General features: G+C 33.4%; 4 protein-coding genes across 4 annotated transcripts in view; 3 read left to right on the forward strand and 1 right to left on the reverse strand.

Moving 5' to 3' along the window:
• Window positions 1-3,255, reverse strand: part of LOC131846202 (chitooligosaccharidolytic beta-N-acetylglucosaminidase) — a 34,098-nt gene extending 30,843 nt beyond the window's left edge. The window contains exon 1 of the mRNA XM_059195450.1: window positions 3,125-3,255. The gene's annotated coding sequence lies outside the window, so the exon portion shown is untranslated. The remainder of the gene's footprint in view (window positions 1-3,124) is intronic.
• Window positions 1-15,081, forward strand: part of LOC131846191 (nidogen-like) — a 76,359-nt gene that overhangs the window by 51,306 nt on the left and 9,972 nt on the right. The window lies entirely within an intron of this gene.
• LOC131846203 (transcription initiation factor IIE subunit beta) lies at window positions 4,262-7,881 on the forward strand. Its single transcript, XM_059195451.1, has 6 exons — window positions 4,262-4,761; window positions 5,223-5,330; window positions 5,908-6,070; window positions 6,757-6,866; window positions 7,198-7,375; window positions 7,597-7,881. The coding sequence occupies exons 1-6, from the start codon at window positions 4,700-4,702 to the stop codon at window positions 7,855-7,857; spliced, it is 882 nt and encodes a 293-aa protein (XP_059051434.1). The 5' UTR covers window positions 4,262-4,699; the 3' UTR covers window positions 7,858-7,881.
• On the forward strand, window positions 8,388-15,027 carry LOC131846193 (kelch-like protein 25). The gene is made up of 7 exons (XM_059195438.1): window positions 8,388-8,610; window positions 10,359-10,499; window positions 11,420-11,551; window positions 12,123-12,229; window positions 13,006-13,157; window positions 13,923-14,115; window positions 14,428-15,027. Exons 1-7 carry the CDS (start codon window positions 8,533-8,535, stop codon window positions 14,600-14,602), a joined length of 978 nt encoding a protein of 325 aa, XP_059051421.1. The 5' UTR covers window positions 8,388-8,532; the 3' UTR covers window positions 14,603-15,027.

Raw genomic sequence — 15,081 nt, forward strand, 5'->3', positions numbered from 1 at the left:
TCATACATAAAAAAATCGGTTGTAGTATCAATTAATCAATGAGTCCTTTGAGGTAACTACTTGATTTAGCAGTAGCATTATTCTGACCTAATTTATTTATTTATTTAAACTTTATTGACCAATAAATTACGCTGTAAGGGCCAGCTGCGGCCAACAGCATTAGGGCAGTTCGAAAAAAAAGGGAACGGTCTACTTTCTGTTCGAGGCAGCCGAGACGACCAGATGTGGAATACAGTTTTTTTAATGGATTATTATGGACTGGTGCGTCTGCGCTGATATGATGAGCATGAGGTCAGGTCACTTAGCTCGCCGTGACAAATTCAGTAAGAATTTATTACGATGGTTTACAGGAGGAACTGCGTGGAGATCAACCTGATTTAATACATTAGCAATGTATGATGGAGTAATTAGGTCACATTACCAACAATACCTTTACAACGAAAATAAAGTACCGCTGCATCTATATATAATCTCTGACACTTCCCAATATATTTTACTAGCAAATCGACCAATATTTGAGGTTCTTCTTTTATTAAATCGAAACCGACTAGTCTAGTTAATCTTATTGTATTTTTATATTTGAGCCTAAATAAATTAGTGCTGGTTGGTAGTTTGTATTCACACGTTTCGACTTGTAAAATGTGAACTTACAAGGATTGTTTAAAAGAGCAACACACAAGTTTCTTGCTTATTCTTCTTATGATGAGACAGCTTTCGAATAAGCGGTAGATTTAAAAAATGTTGACTATTCAAAAGTGCTTAAATTAAGTTTATTTGAATAAATGATTTTCTATTCTATTCTTCGTTTACGCAGCGCACTCAGCGGAAATACTGAAAATTATTTGCCACACTTTCATTGCTGCTCCGCTCCTATTAGTCGTAGCGTGATGAATAAGTTCCAAGTCAGATGTCAAAGAATAATATTTGACACCTGACTTGAAAAAACATGGGTTTCAAGAATTTGGAATCCATTCAACAAATCTGCATTTATTCATATAAACACGCTAAGAATGAACATGAACCAGTCTCGTCGGTTTTCCCTGTTAGAAGCATTGAACAGAAATATGAGTAAGTAGGTAAAAAGAACTTGTGAAACGAAAAAAAAAAGCTATAATAATTTTTATTATTGTGAACAATATAATTTTCGTATTATTCTGTATTAACAATAGTTTTATCCGGCATATGCGTAAGAAATTGTTCACATAGATTAAATTTTGAAGGTATTGTCCATATGTCACCAAATAAATATTTTTCTTATATCGTTCAGTTAAAGTCATATTAAGTTAGTAAAAAAATCATATTTACTGAGCAAAGCCTTACTCACTAAACGATTACTTGAATGACGAGTGTGCATGGTAATAGTTGTTCATGCACGCGATTTTCATTTAATGTTAGACATAGACACCTATAGAAATATACATTGTAAATAAACTGGTTTTAAAAAAAAAGTAATTCAATTGAGTTTCTTGCCAGTTCTTCTCAATTGGATCTATATACTGGACGGTAGGGGAAAAATTAAAATTATAATGTAAAAAATTTTACGTTCATAAGCGGCTAAGATGTCCTACATGAATAAAAGATTTTTGAATTTTAATTTTAAAACTTTTATAGAGGATATATAAACGATAATAAACTATCGTCTATCTGCAATGCAATCTAATTGCAATACAATGAATGACGTATCTATTCGTGTGAATTTTTATTTCAATAAACATTAGTAACAACCATTATAAAATTACTAGATGTGCCCGCACAAAATTTATAAGCTGTGTTATTGTGATTGTACCTATAAGCTATATTACTGTAAAGTTTCAACAAAATCCATTCAAAGAGTAACCATCCATACTCTCAAACTTTTGCGTTTATATTTAATTATATTAATAAAATTGTATTGGAATTCCGTGTTACTAAAAACACAGATACTATTGTAAATAAAAATAATATAAAAAACATTAAACTAGTCGAATGAAAAAAAAATACCGTATAAAACTGGGGAAAATATCGTATGAAGTATCTACCTAAACACGAAAGTTATTAAACATAATTGCACTTATTGGAATCTATAGAAACACTTATTTACTCAATTTTATTTTTCTATAATTCCACGCCGTCGAGGTCGCGAGGTAATTAAGAGGTGCGCATATTTTAAAAACCCAGGACACTGCCAAATAACTATTCAACTGGGAAAACAGTACAAATCTTCATCTTGTCAAAATAGACGCCTAGATCGCTACACGCGTCAGAGATTTACAAGAACACAGATAGACAGTAATTTTTTCTTCAAGATACATTTAGTGAATAGCTGTTAATTAGAAATTAAATAAATAAGACTGGACGATTAACACAGTGCCATCTAGTCCCACTGTAAATAGAGCTTGTGTTATGGGTAGTAGATAACTAATATAAATACTTAGAATCTTTTTTTGTTAATACATACATAATATACATAGAAAACACCCAGACTAATACCAACGATCATACTCATGAATACAAATGTTTGCACCGTGCGAGAAATCGAACCCACGACCATCGGAAAGCGGTGCGCTGAAGCGCTAGACCACCGAAGCCGTCAAGTCAAATTACAAACGGACTTTTCAATTGTATAGATTAATATTAACTTATACATAAAAATGATTTTCCAACAAGTAAAAATATTTTTTCTGTAAGTATAAGTATGTACTACTTCATTATAATTCACAATGGATCATCGAATTGGTCGCGCATACTAACAATCTCACAATATGTACATATATATGTTCATAAACATACTACCATTTACTCCAACAATAATTCTTACAGTCGAGACTTAAAAAAAAAACAACTTTGCAATTATTTTTTCAAGTATCGAACCATCTTAATCCTTTCGGCATTGTTTATAAGTTTTTTAATATATATATATGTGCCTAAATTAATACAACACTATAATATAGTCATTACAACATGTTTCCGATAAACAATTTTTACTACATAATATCTATTATACAATAGTTTGTATAATCACGAATGCATCTTTATATTTGCTAATAAATAATTCTACAGATTATTAAATATAAAAACTATCAAAAAAAATATATTTGAAGGCAATAAATAGATAGATTACCACAGATAAGATAACATTACATACCTAACCGACGTCCGTACGCTCTGCGAAGGTTAGTGCAATGGTATAGCCGTGTAAATGTCTGCCTTTGCCTTATTAGACTGGTCAGAATATATTATTGTAACATGTGACAGCGTCCGAAGTTGCCTAACTTGTCTTGTTCAACAGCCTCCAGTACAGTCCGCCGCGCCGCGATCTTGATCTCAAATTTTATTTTTTACCGATTTAAAAAATGGAAAAGTTTTTATTAGAACTCTGCATTACTTTTCACAAGTCACGGATTCTATTCCTCTCAATATAAACATTTGAATTATTTTGTACAAGTAGAACATATTAAAAATGTCATGTTTGTCTAGATCTGCGTATTAAGGGAAAGGGATTGCTAGTAATGCGAACTAATGAATCCATGACTAACAATGTTCCTTGCAGGTAAACTTCCTCGGGGGTATCGTACGTATCCGCCATTCGAAATGCGCAACTTAACACGCATCTGTAACTCTCAAATGATTTATAGAAAATCGCCATTACACCTATTTTGATCGGTTACAATTGAGAATTATTTATTCAGTCGTCCCCTGTGTGCCTCGCCAGTATATGCACTGGCGGGAGCATCATCAATATTCATTCATTTAGAAAAAAAAATGCGTATTGTCTATGTTGTAAATAAAACACCTAAATGGATTTAAATGTATCATTCAGTTGTGTAGCACCCATAGTACTTACAATGTTCTGTTTAGCTTAAAACTAGCTAGTTCTGTATAATTATGTCCACGAGTGTTTATTTCTTATGGTAACGTATGGTATAATAGGGATTCTATATATGTACTAGCTGTCCCGGCAAACGTTGTTTTGCCTTAAAATAAAAAAAAAATTTAGGGGTGGACTATTTAGGGGGATGAAAAATAGATTTTGGCCGATTCTCAGACCTACTCAATACGCTCACAAAATTTCATGAGAATCGGTCAAGCCGTTTCGGAGGAGTATGGGAACGAAAACTGTGACACGAGAATTTTATATAGGTATAAGATAAAAATTTAAATAAACAACATAATGCCCCTTTGGGAGAAAGGGGCATTATTAGAAACAAGAGTAGTCATTATTAGCAATGTACTTTGTCTGGTCGACCTCCCTGCAGTTATAAAATAATAACCCTGGAAGCCATTGTGGTTAATTTTAGATGAATTCTCCATAATAGACTGACTGAATACATGCTTATCCTGTCATCTTCCACTGGTTCGCCAATGCATGCCGTTGAAGGAGACGACGAGGACCATTTCATTAAAAAAATACGAATACCGACTCATGAATCGTATTCATGTGTAGACGATATGTTGTTTGTGGTCGTATTATATGAATTCTTTCTACTCAAAGTGCAGGAATCCACAGCCCGGTACATGTTTATATTAAAAGTAAAAAGATGAAATGTCACTCATTACTGTGTTGTCAATGTCAGCGCGTGAATGTTTTGTTTTTGATTGTGAAACGCATTGATTGGGAGTGAAAGCTACTAACGATGTAAAACATAATTATATTTCTGTATAAATAATGTGTAATAACTGACCTTAAATAACACTGGATTGAGCTTCTCTTAAATAAAAAATGGATCCAGCTTTGCTACGGGAACGGGAGGCTTTTAAGAAAAAGGCACTTTCAACACCAACGTACGTAGCTACATCCTTCTATGAATACTGCTCGGGTACTAGTTGTCGCGTCGTGTCCCTCTTGGTGTGGACTCCTTGAACCCATTACCGCTGTCTCCCTCACTCATACCGATGTCGTATTCTCCTGCACCAGTGTTACGATCACCGATGAATGCAACATTTGGACTTAGAAAACTGAGTTAGAACATTAAAACTGAATTCAATTTTACAATTTATAGCTTTATAACTAGTACATTGTATTTTGTTACCAGTCTGAAACTTATATATTTCAGACTACTTCAAATATTATTACTTTTTTCTTTTAATAAGTTTATTTACCTGATTATTAAATGTAATATTATATTTGAATTAATATATCATAACAATTATTGATTTACTGCATACACATAAAATAGAGTTCTTCATAATAATTGTATTTTTGGCACCACTTATAATTGTTACTTTATATGTTTATGTTCTAGTGTTGAGAAGAAAAAGTCAAAGGATGACTCCCAATTCAAAGATGACAGCAAAAAGAAATCCAAATCATCGAGTTCAGTCCTCTCTGGACCAAAACTTGATGCCACCAAGTAAGTTTTTTATTACATTCAAACACACTTTGAGAGAAACTAATTATTTATTACGTATTTGATTGTTACCTTCTAGAAACATAGTTATATTGATATAATAAATACTGTAGACCAATGTAATTCTTACATAAATGGCACTTAAAGCAATCTTTTACAGTATAGTACTATGGCTTAAATCTAACACCACTCAAATCAAAATATCTTTATTCATGTAGGTCTATTACAGACATATGATATGTCAACTCTACCGTCAGTTCGGAGTACTTTCAAGCTGAAAAGAACTGACAAGAAACTCTGCTCTTATTCTTTTCAAATGAGCTATTAGAGGTTTACAAAAATGCAGATTGATTTTTAAATTCAAATTAGGGAGAATAGAGTTACCAACTATGCTATTGCAATTTTGTCAAAAGTTTTGTTGAAACCCAAATATATATTATTATTATTATTATAGCTTTAACATCCACTTAACACATATTTTTCAAACATATAACTTTTATTTTTAGTTTATTTAATTTTTCTTATTATGTGGCCCCCTCGAGTAAAAGCCTCCCAATATATATATACTTTATCATTCCAGTTACAAAACAATGGCTGGTAGCTCCAGCTACCGTTTTGGAGTATTGGCCCGGATAGTTAGACACATGCGAGCCAGGCACCAGGATGGTGATGACCATCCGTTAACTTTAGATGAAGTATTGGATGAGACCAATCAATTGGATGTTGGGAATAAAGTAAAACAGGCAAGTATCTAATGTTAATTATTATTACATAGTATAAAACAAATTCACTGTCTGTCCGTTCCTACGTATGCTTATCTTTAAAACAATGCTACGGATTGTGAAACACTTTTTTTAATAGATAGAGTGATTCTAGAGGAAGGTTTATATATATATAATACATGTACACCTGGGCGAAGCTGGGGCGAATAACTAGTTGTTATTAGAATGGAAGTTAGTAGACAATTCAATCATAATGTCTCCCCAATATAAAGGTGTACTATTATTTCTCTAAAGATTCCTATTTGTGACAATTGTATGGATAATATATAAATATCTCACCTAAATTATTATAAAGTAATAATAGTTTTGAAAATCTATCGACTATGGAAATATATTCATTCATTGATTCCTGCGACACAAGCCTTGAGCTTAATGGAGGGATTGCTGTTAATTGTCTTGTTTATAACCACTGATGTAATGTGTACTAATAATAAAAAAATATATACATATATTGATGGACATACAATAACTAAGTTCTACTTAGCTTGGTACTAGATGGTGCTGTTTGAATTGTCCTGAGCTTTTTATTGTCACTTTATATGTAGCATCATCCTTTTCTGACCTTGGTTAAAATATAATTTCCTATTCAAAAGTAGCAATTACAATTTTTTATTATTATATGTATTAATGGCACTTGTTTATTTCAGTGGTTACAATCAGAAGCCCTGCAGAACAATCCTAAAATTGAATGTACACAAGATGGGAAATACATATTTAAACCGGTGTACAAAATTAAAGACAAAAAATCATTACTAAGGTAAATGTATGGCCAATCTTTGAATTTAATCAATTGAATAGTTACTAAACTCAACAGAACTATGTAACGGATTATTTTTTTAGTGTCCACACACTGTATGTGTGACATATGGACATTAAAAAATTAAACAACATTAACAAATAATGAATCGTCTTTGCTAAATATTTTAAAATTATTAATATGTATTACCACACATACAGTGTAATTGTAGATTTAATACATCAGGTCTCTATACATAATTACATATTTGTTTTGACGGTCTGTCTCTGAATCAGTATTTCTAGGAATATTCTGTCTTTGACTGACATAGACGCGTTATTACTATTTGTAGGTTGTTGAAACAACAAGATCTAAAGGGCCTGGGAGGGATACTGTTAGAGGATGTACAGGAATCCCTGCCACACTGCGAGAGGGCCCTGAAGAATTTGGCACAAGAAATATTATACATAACCAGATCTACTGATAAGAAAAAGATATTATTTTATAACGACAAAACTGCTACATTAGATGTAAGTACTATTAACACTGTTGGTATTTTATTTGTTTATTTTTTTTTTATTACGACAATATTATCACATAATTTAAAATAAAATTAAACAGTCTAAATTTAGATGAAGTTCGTGTGAGCTTAATAAATATAGAAAGAAATTATGTATGTTGAAATTCATGAATTTGCATAATATATTTGTTCTCAAACTTACAGAATTTAATCATTTCATTCAACACACAGGTAGATGACGAATTCGTAAAATTATGGCGCGCCACAGCTGTCGATGCCATGGATGACGCAAAGATTGAGGAATACTTAGAGAAACAAGGTATTAAGTCTATGCAAGATCATGGTCCTAGGAAACCTATAGCCCCTAAACGGAAAAAGGTTTCACAAAAACGACGGCAGTTCAAGAAACCGCGCGACAACGAGCACTTGGCTGATGTTCTTGAGACTTATGAAGATAATACATTGACACAAAAGGGTGTTAGTATTAAATAAAATGTGATCATGTTTATTTTGGTTCTTTTAATTATACAAATATCATACAGCAACTAAAAGAATATATCCCTCTAATTTGATTTATTTTTTTAACGGATAAAAATGCAATAGTCCTTTGCACTAGCTGTATACGCTGGAGCACCAGTGGAGGACAATAGTCTGAGCATGAAATTGGGTCAGTTAGCTCATTTTAGCGAATTCTCCAGGAATTAAGAATCAATGGATCACTATTGCACAATTTAACACCCCCATTATTTTAGAATTAATTACACTTACAGAGGCTAGCATCAGAAGCCTTAATAATACTAGACGAAAAATTAAAAAATTACATGACAGTCAACTACAAAAAATCTTTTTAAAAGTGTCTATAGTCAAAATACCACGTACATATTGCGATATTCAGTTAATGAACGCTTTTGATTGCGTTTATTTCTCAATATATTGATTCAACATCACTAAGCTACATAAATTAAAAAAGTACTCTGAAACATAGAGTATAGAAATTGTCTCTGAACTATAAAACTACTCTACTCTTTGAAGGACTTCGAAAATCCATAGAGTACATTTTAAAGAAACCAAACAAAATCATAATTATAATCAACAATTGATATTTTGCCACTATTGACTTGAAAATCAAATTATTGTGTCCCGATTTAATGAATTAAATTATCAGCTATGTCACAAACAAAGTTTACTTTGTCGTGGGATGCGTATCAGACGAACTTTTGCACTGGATTAGGATCGCTACAACAAGTAAGTTAACCTATATCATTGATTTTTGCTTTTAATTTTGTATAACGGAGTATCTTCAAACAGGCGGAATAAGGACAACAATTTAAGGTACAAAATACAGGTGTCCTCCAATCAAAATATTATGAGTATATCAAACACGAATATCAAGTTAACTATTGGCGCCAATAATAACAAACAAATTCATTTAATAATACAATAAAATTATAATTAACTATCTACTATATGAATTTTTATTATATTATCGTGATAATACCAATTTAAAAAAAGTCACTAGTAACATTGTTATTATTATTTATATTAAATCCTTTGTTTACTTTATAAAAGACGAAAACATTTGCGCCATTTCTGTGACATAGTGATCTATCAACTCACTGCCCAAACAACTGGACGGATCAGGCTGAAATTTAGCATGCAGGTAGATGTTATGATGTAGGCATCCGCTAAGAAAGGATTTTGATTAATGGGTAGTATTACAAGGGGATGAAAGTTTGTATGAAACTTTGTCAATTTTAAACCGATCGGCCTGAGACTTTGCATGCATAAATCTACTATGACGTAGGCATCCCCTAAGAAAGGATTTTGATAAATTTCTCCCCTAAGGGGATAAATTAACGCGAGCGAAGACACAGGCAAAAGATAGTTTTCAACTATATCTGCTAATGTGAATATTTTTTTTTTTAGAATATCTATATTAAACAATACAAAATAAACTTATATTACAGGATCTACTTGATTCAGTGCTAGAGACAGTAATATGATATGTATATATGTTAGAAACTTTTATATATCTTTTATTATAGTCCTTGTTTTTTATTATAACTATATTGTTTTATATAGCTGATAGCTGTTTTGTATTGATTGCCACATTTTTTATTTCATTTCTTCATAACAATTTACATTATGTTAAATTTTATTACATATCATAATTGTTGTATAACAATAATTGTATGTGTCCTTTATTGTCACCCTCAAAATAACTTATTATCAAAAAAGTAAAACATGTGAGGTACTTAAACATAATCATTCTATGTAAACCTCAATACAAACATTCATATTAATAAACATGATTCTAAAGTATAAACGTGTTTTAATCCATAATAATAATTTTAATTAATTAATTATATGTAAAATAAATACATGTCTAATAAGGAAATGCATCTTTATATCCTTATATATTACTATAATTACCATATGGTAATTTTAAGTAGCTATGTCATGTTCAAATGGTTTGAGTAGTCATGCTCACTAAAATGTTGTGGTGGGCTGGGTCATTGGGCACACTAAAACATGGCCAAGCGCAGTGATGGCTGGCTCATCCATCATACTCGTGAACAAGTGCTGCTTGTAGGGACTGGTCTGCTCTAATCACTATGATGGGTTTAATCTTAGTGTATTTATATTTGACCCTAATAAATTAGTGCTAGTTGGTTATATTGACATATTTCAACTTAAAAATGTAAAGTTGCAATGGTTATTTAAACGAGCTACACACAAGTTTCTTGTTTATTCTTCATGCAATATGACAGCTTTCTGAATGAGTGGTGGATTAAAAAATTTGTGATGACTATTCAACAATGCTTAAATTAAGTTTACATACTTGAATAAAATACTTTCTATTCTATTCTATATATGACATTAGTTAGTAAAATATTTGTGGCTATATTGGTGCCATTTTTTGCTCTTATCACATTACATACTGATGATGTCCTTCCTTACCAATATACCTATAATAATTTGTATTATTTCAGAATGAAGAGTTTGTGGACATGACCCTCGCAGCAGACGGGCATCATGTAAAGGTCCACCAGCTTGTCCTGTCCCTCGTCAGTCCATACCTTAAAGCTCTCATCACATCAATTCAATGTCCGCATCCTGTAATATTTTTAAATGTGAGAATACTTATTATTTTATACCCTTACCTCAATTATTAGCTGAACTCAGGGGCAGATCGTGAATTTGTGGGGCCCTGGGCTAAATATACTTAGGGGCCTACTTAATTACATTACTCAACTAGAAAAATACACTGACCAAAAACAAGTGATTATTCAAACAAATTCCTCGTTTCTTTTGATAGATACGCACTTACATTGGTTTAATGATTTCAGGGTTGCCAACCTTATGATAGGTTTTTTAACATTTTTTTTTATATTCTAAATATTGTTTCTGTGGGTTGGAGGCCCTTTGTACCCTCGGAACCCTGAGCTGCAGCCCAAAAAGCCCTTAGGTAGATCTGCCCCTGGCTGAACTGAGCAATAGCATGCACTTACATTATAGACAATGACTATATTATTTTGTTTATAACTAAGTTATGTGTATGTAAAAGATTTTTTTAAAAAGTTATGGCATTTGCCAACAAATTACATATTAAGCAGTTTGTTGATAATTCTAAATCTCTAATAATGCTAACTATTATTGATTAAATTATTCTCCATTTAATTATTAAATGGAGAAGTTGTTATGGATATTTAATAAAACATCCAATGTTAATAAAAAACACTTGAAATAATTTAGTAATATTACCTTAGTGCACTAAAAACATCCAACATTATATAGTGAGCTGTCCTGGCGTTGTTTTGACATATATTTTACACCAAAATAACTTTTTTTTACAAAACTTGTCTGTCTGTCTGTTTGTTCCGGCTAATCTCTGAAATGGCTGGACCGATTTTGACGGGACTTTTTTTGGCAGGTAGCTGATGTAATAAGGAGTAACTTAGGCTACTTTGTTTTAGAAAAATAATGTTAAATTTCACGCGGACGAAGTCGCGGGAACTGCTAGTTGGTAATATATTGAAACTTTATTTTCCAGAATATATCATACAAAACACTATGTTCCATTTTGGAATATGTATACACGGGTGAAGTGGTTGTGGCACAGGAGGACATCAGCAATGTCATTGAAGCTGGCAAGGCGCTGAAGATAAAAGGCCTCGAAGATATGGTATGTATTAATATATCACAAAACTTTTATCTATATGTGAGCCTCGGCAGTCTACCGGTTTAGCACGCTGCATGAATACAAATGTTTGTGCCGTACGAGGAATCGAACCCGCGACTATCAGAAGTAAGGCGGTGTGCTAAACCGCTAGACCACCGAGGCTGTCAATTATAAAGGCAACACAATAATGAGCAATTGTCATATTTAATACTAGCTGACTCCGCGACTTCGTCCGCGTGGAATTTAACTTTATTTTTCTAGAATAAAACTAGTCCAAGTTACTCCTTATTACATCAGCTACCTGCCAAAAAAAGTAGCGTCAAAATCGGTCCTGCCATTTCAGAGATTAGCCGGAACAAACAGACAGACAGAAAAAAATGTAAAAAATATTATTTTGGTGTATGTACCATATTTATATTCATATGCATGTAGTAAAAAACTGTTATTTCAATATTACAAACAGACACTCCAATTTTATTTATATGTATAGATTTGTACATTAAAAACTAGATATCTAGATAATTAGAAAAGTATAAGTAAATATAACTAGATAAAACTGCAAATCAACTTACAGATGGGCAGTATGAATACATCTCTGGTACTGCCGCATATATCAACTAATGTAAAGGCATCTGATTCTGCAAATGAAGATTGTGATGACAAGGAGATGAGTGAAGAAGAGTAAGTTATTTATATCGAATTATTATCTGACAGGAATGATAAACAAGCAGATCACCTGATTGTAAGTTGCAACTGTCACTGAAACAGCAGGGGTATCACGTGCGCGTTGCCGACCCTTAAGACACCTTAATATACCCTTCTTGAAAAACCCCATGCTGTTGTCTCGTGGGAAAACCTCGGCAGGAAGTTCATTCCATAATCTAAGTGTAGGCAGCAGGAAACTCCTCTAAAACCGCACTATTCTGGACCACTTAGGTTCCAGCGTGTTTGTTAGTAATGTGAACTAATAACTCTATTACTAGCAATAAACCACTATCAAAAATATGCGCCATGTCAGGCTGACCTCCACACGGTTCCCCCTGGAAGCCGTCATTATAAATTCCTGGTGAATTTGTCACAATCGGCTAAATGACATGACCTCATGATCATTTTATCATCTCCCACTGGTGCCTCGTCATCCAAACGGATTCACTGTACCGTTATCACCCATTAACAAATCTCTTAAACATACATCTAGCTTTATCTACCGCCCAATCTTTTTATACTATACTAGCTGTCCCAGCAAACGTTGTTTTGCCTTAAAATAAAATAAAAAATAGGGCTGGACTACCCCTAACATTTAGGGGGATGAAAAATAGATGTTGGCCGATTCTCAGACCTACTCAATACGCTCACAAAAATTCATGAGAATCGGTCAAGCCGTTTCGGAGTAGTATGGGAACGAAAACTGTGACACGAGAATTTTATATATAAGATTATTATGTAAACTATTTCAGAACGCTGCTTGAAGAGACTTATGAAATAGAAGATAAAGATAGTGCCAATGAACCTTCAACTTTTGATTCAATCACAAGTACAAGCCAGGAGGAGAAGTATTATTTTAAAACTCCACGTAAAATTGACAAGAAGAAAGGATATAATATAAAAGGTATATTATATCCATAATTAACTTAATAAAATATCAAACTCGAATAAATTGTGTTTACATTAGGAAAGAAGAAAATAGAACATGACACATATGCGTAGTATAGTCACGCGCGAAAGTGTGAGCACAGAAAATAGATGAATGCAATCACACATGAGTGCGTGCGCTGGTTTCCCGCGATAAAACGCCCACGTTGATTTTCCCGCGCTATAACGCACGCGTTGCTTTGTCCGCGCTACAACGCACTCATTGATTTTCCCGCGCTAAGACGCGCGCGATGTTTTCACGCGCTAAAACGCGCACGTTGATTTTCCCGCGCTATAACGCACGCGTTGCTTTGTCCGCGCTACAACGCACTCATTGATTTTCCCGCGCTAAGACGCGCGCGATGTTTTCACGCGCTAAAACGCGCACGTTGATTTTCCCGCGCTATAACGCACGCGTTGCTTTGTCCGCGCTACAACGCACTCATTGATTTTCCCGCGCTAAAACGCGCGCCATGTTTTCCCGCGCTAAAACGCGCACGTTGATTTTCCCGCGCTATAACGCACGCGTTGCTTTGTCCGCGCTACAACGCACTCATTGATTTTCCCGCGCTAAAACGCGCGGGATGTTTTCACGCGCTAAAATGCGCACGTTGATTTTCCTGCGCTAAGACGCGCGCGTTGATTTTCACATGTAACGTTTTAGCGCGGGAAGATAAACCTGTGTGTGAAAGAACTTGTACAAAGGCAGCTATTGAGTCTGATTATTTGTATTATATTATAGATGGCACACTACTCTACACATTATCGAACCAAGGCTCGCTGCAACTGATACTGAACCGCTTCATGTACTGCCTGAGGTACATCGGCAAGAGGGGTAAAGACAACCTGGCGCCTCGTCGCTGGCGCTGCATAGACTACAACGAAGTACGCTGTCCGGCCTCCGTCATCACCAAAGACAATGTAGTTGTACAAAGGTAAAAAAAAACTTTGTATCTGTTGTCTATCCCCCTAAGAAAGCAATGTTTACATTATAATAATAATATTAGTAATAATAACACACACACACACAGCACTTACTTGGTTCAGCCCGTAAGTGTGGTATAAGCCACAAAGCGTAAAAAACCAGCAAGCAACCATAAATTATAATTAGTTATTTTACAAATATTAATTTATTGTCATGATAGCTTCATCATATAATTGTTTTATTCACATTCACTAAAATCATTTTTTCGAAATTTTTGTCCTTATTGACTATACATTGTCTAATTAATGGTATTATATTTTAGGGCATCAGCACATATACATCCATTCCATGACTCCAAAATATTGAAAAAAGTACGCAGCGGTGCAGTTTTCACAGCTATTCCGGAAGCAGAAAAGAAAGGTGAAGATTTAAAGAAAAATAGGCAGACTAATATGGGACCTAAAACAATAACGGAAATGGAACAAGATTCCGAATAAATGTATGGAAGGAATTCCTGTGCTCACATAAAACACAGAACAATTGATGTGTCTAGAAACTCGAGAAGCCATCGAAGAATAAATAACACTAACAATGCATTGTGAGGATGTTGATAGTGCTATAACTGAAACACTAAAGTTATTTAAGAATAAAGTCATGACTGATTCCCATTTATCCCCAAAGAGGTACGCTTAACATGGCCCTCAGAATCTACTGTCAGTGAAATTACTATTTATTCATTATTTTCTAATCTAAAATGTTTTTAAATTGATATCATTATCTGGCAATAGTCATAACTGTTGTAATATTTATGGATGTTAATTGTAAAATTGACTTATTATTTTTCTATGTGAGTATAGACTCGGTTGTTTTAGTAAGAAAATTTCTATTAATGTAAATAAATATTAAATAACGTGTTTTAATTACAATAAATAATTTGAACATGCTTTTTAGTTGGTTTTAATCGTGTGATGATGGA

This window comes from Achroia grisella, unplaced genomic scaffold, assembly GCF_030625045.1.
Source record: "Achroia grisella isolate CSIRO2021 unplaced genomic scaffold, CSIRO_AGI_Agris_v1 utg504, whole genome shotgun sequence".
NCBI lineage: Eukaryota > Metazoa > Arthropoda > Insecta > Lepidoptera > Pyralidae > Achroia > Achroia grisella.

What these genes read in the sequence shown, in the direction of transcription:
- LOC131846203 (XM_059195451.1), top strand. Translation starts at nt 4,700, where the DNA reads ATGGATCCAGCTTTGCTACGGGAACGGGAGGCTTTTAAGAAAAAGGCA. An exon ending in CCAAAACTTGATGCCACCAA is followed by an intron (nt 5,331 to 5,907) that starts GTAAGTTTTTTA and finishes TTATCATTCCAG; the next exon opens with TTACAAAACAATGGCTGGTA. An exon ending in ACAAAACTGCTACATTAGAT is followed by an intron (nt 7,376 to 7,596) that starts GTAAGTACTATT and finishes TTCAACACACAG; the next exon opens with GTAGATGACGAATTCGTAAA.
- LOC131846193 (XM_059195438.1), top strand. Translation starts at nt 8,533, where the DNA reads ATGTCACAAACAAAGTTTACTTTGTCGTGGGATGCGTATCAGACGAAC. An exon ending in GATTAGGATCGCTACAACAA is followed by an intron (nt 8,611 to 10,358) that starts GTAAGTTAACCT and finishes GTATTATTTCAG; the next exon opens with AATGAAGAGTTTGTGGACAT. An exon ending in ATCCTGTAATATTTTTAAAT is followed by an intron (nt 10,500 to 11,419) that starts GTGAGAATACTT and finishes TTTATTTTCCAG; the next exon opens with AATATATCATACAAAACACT.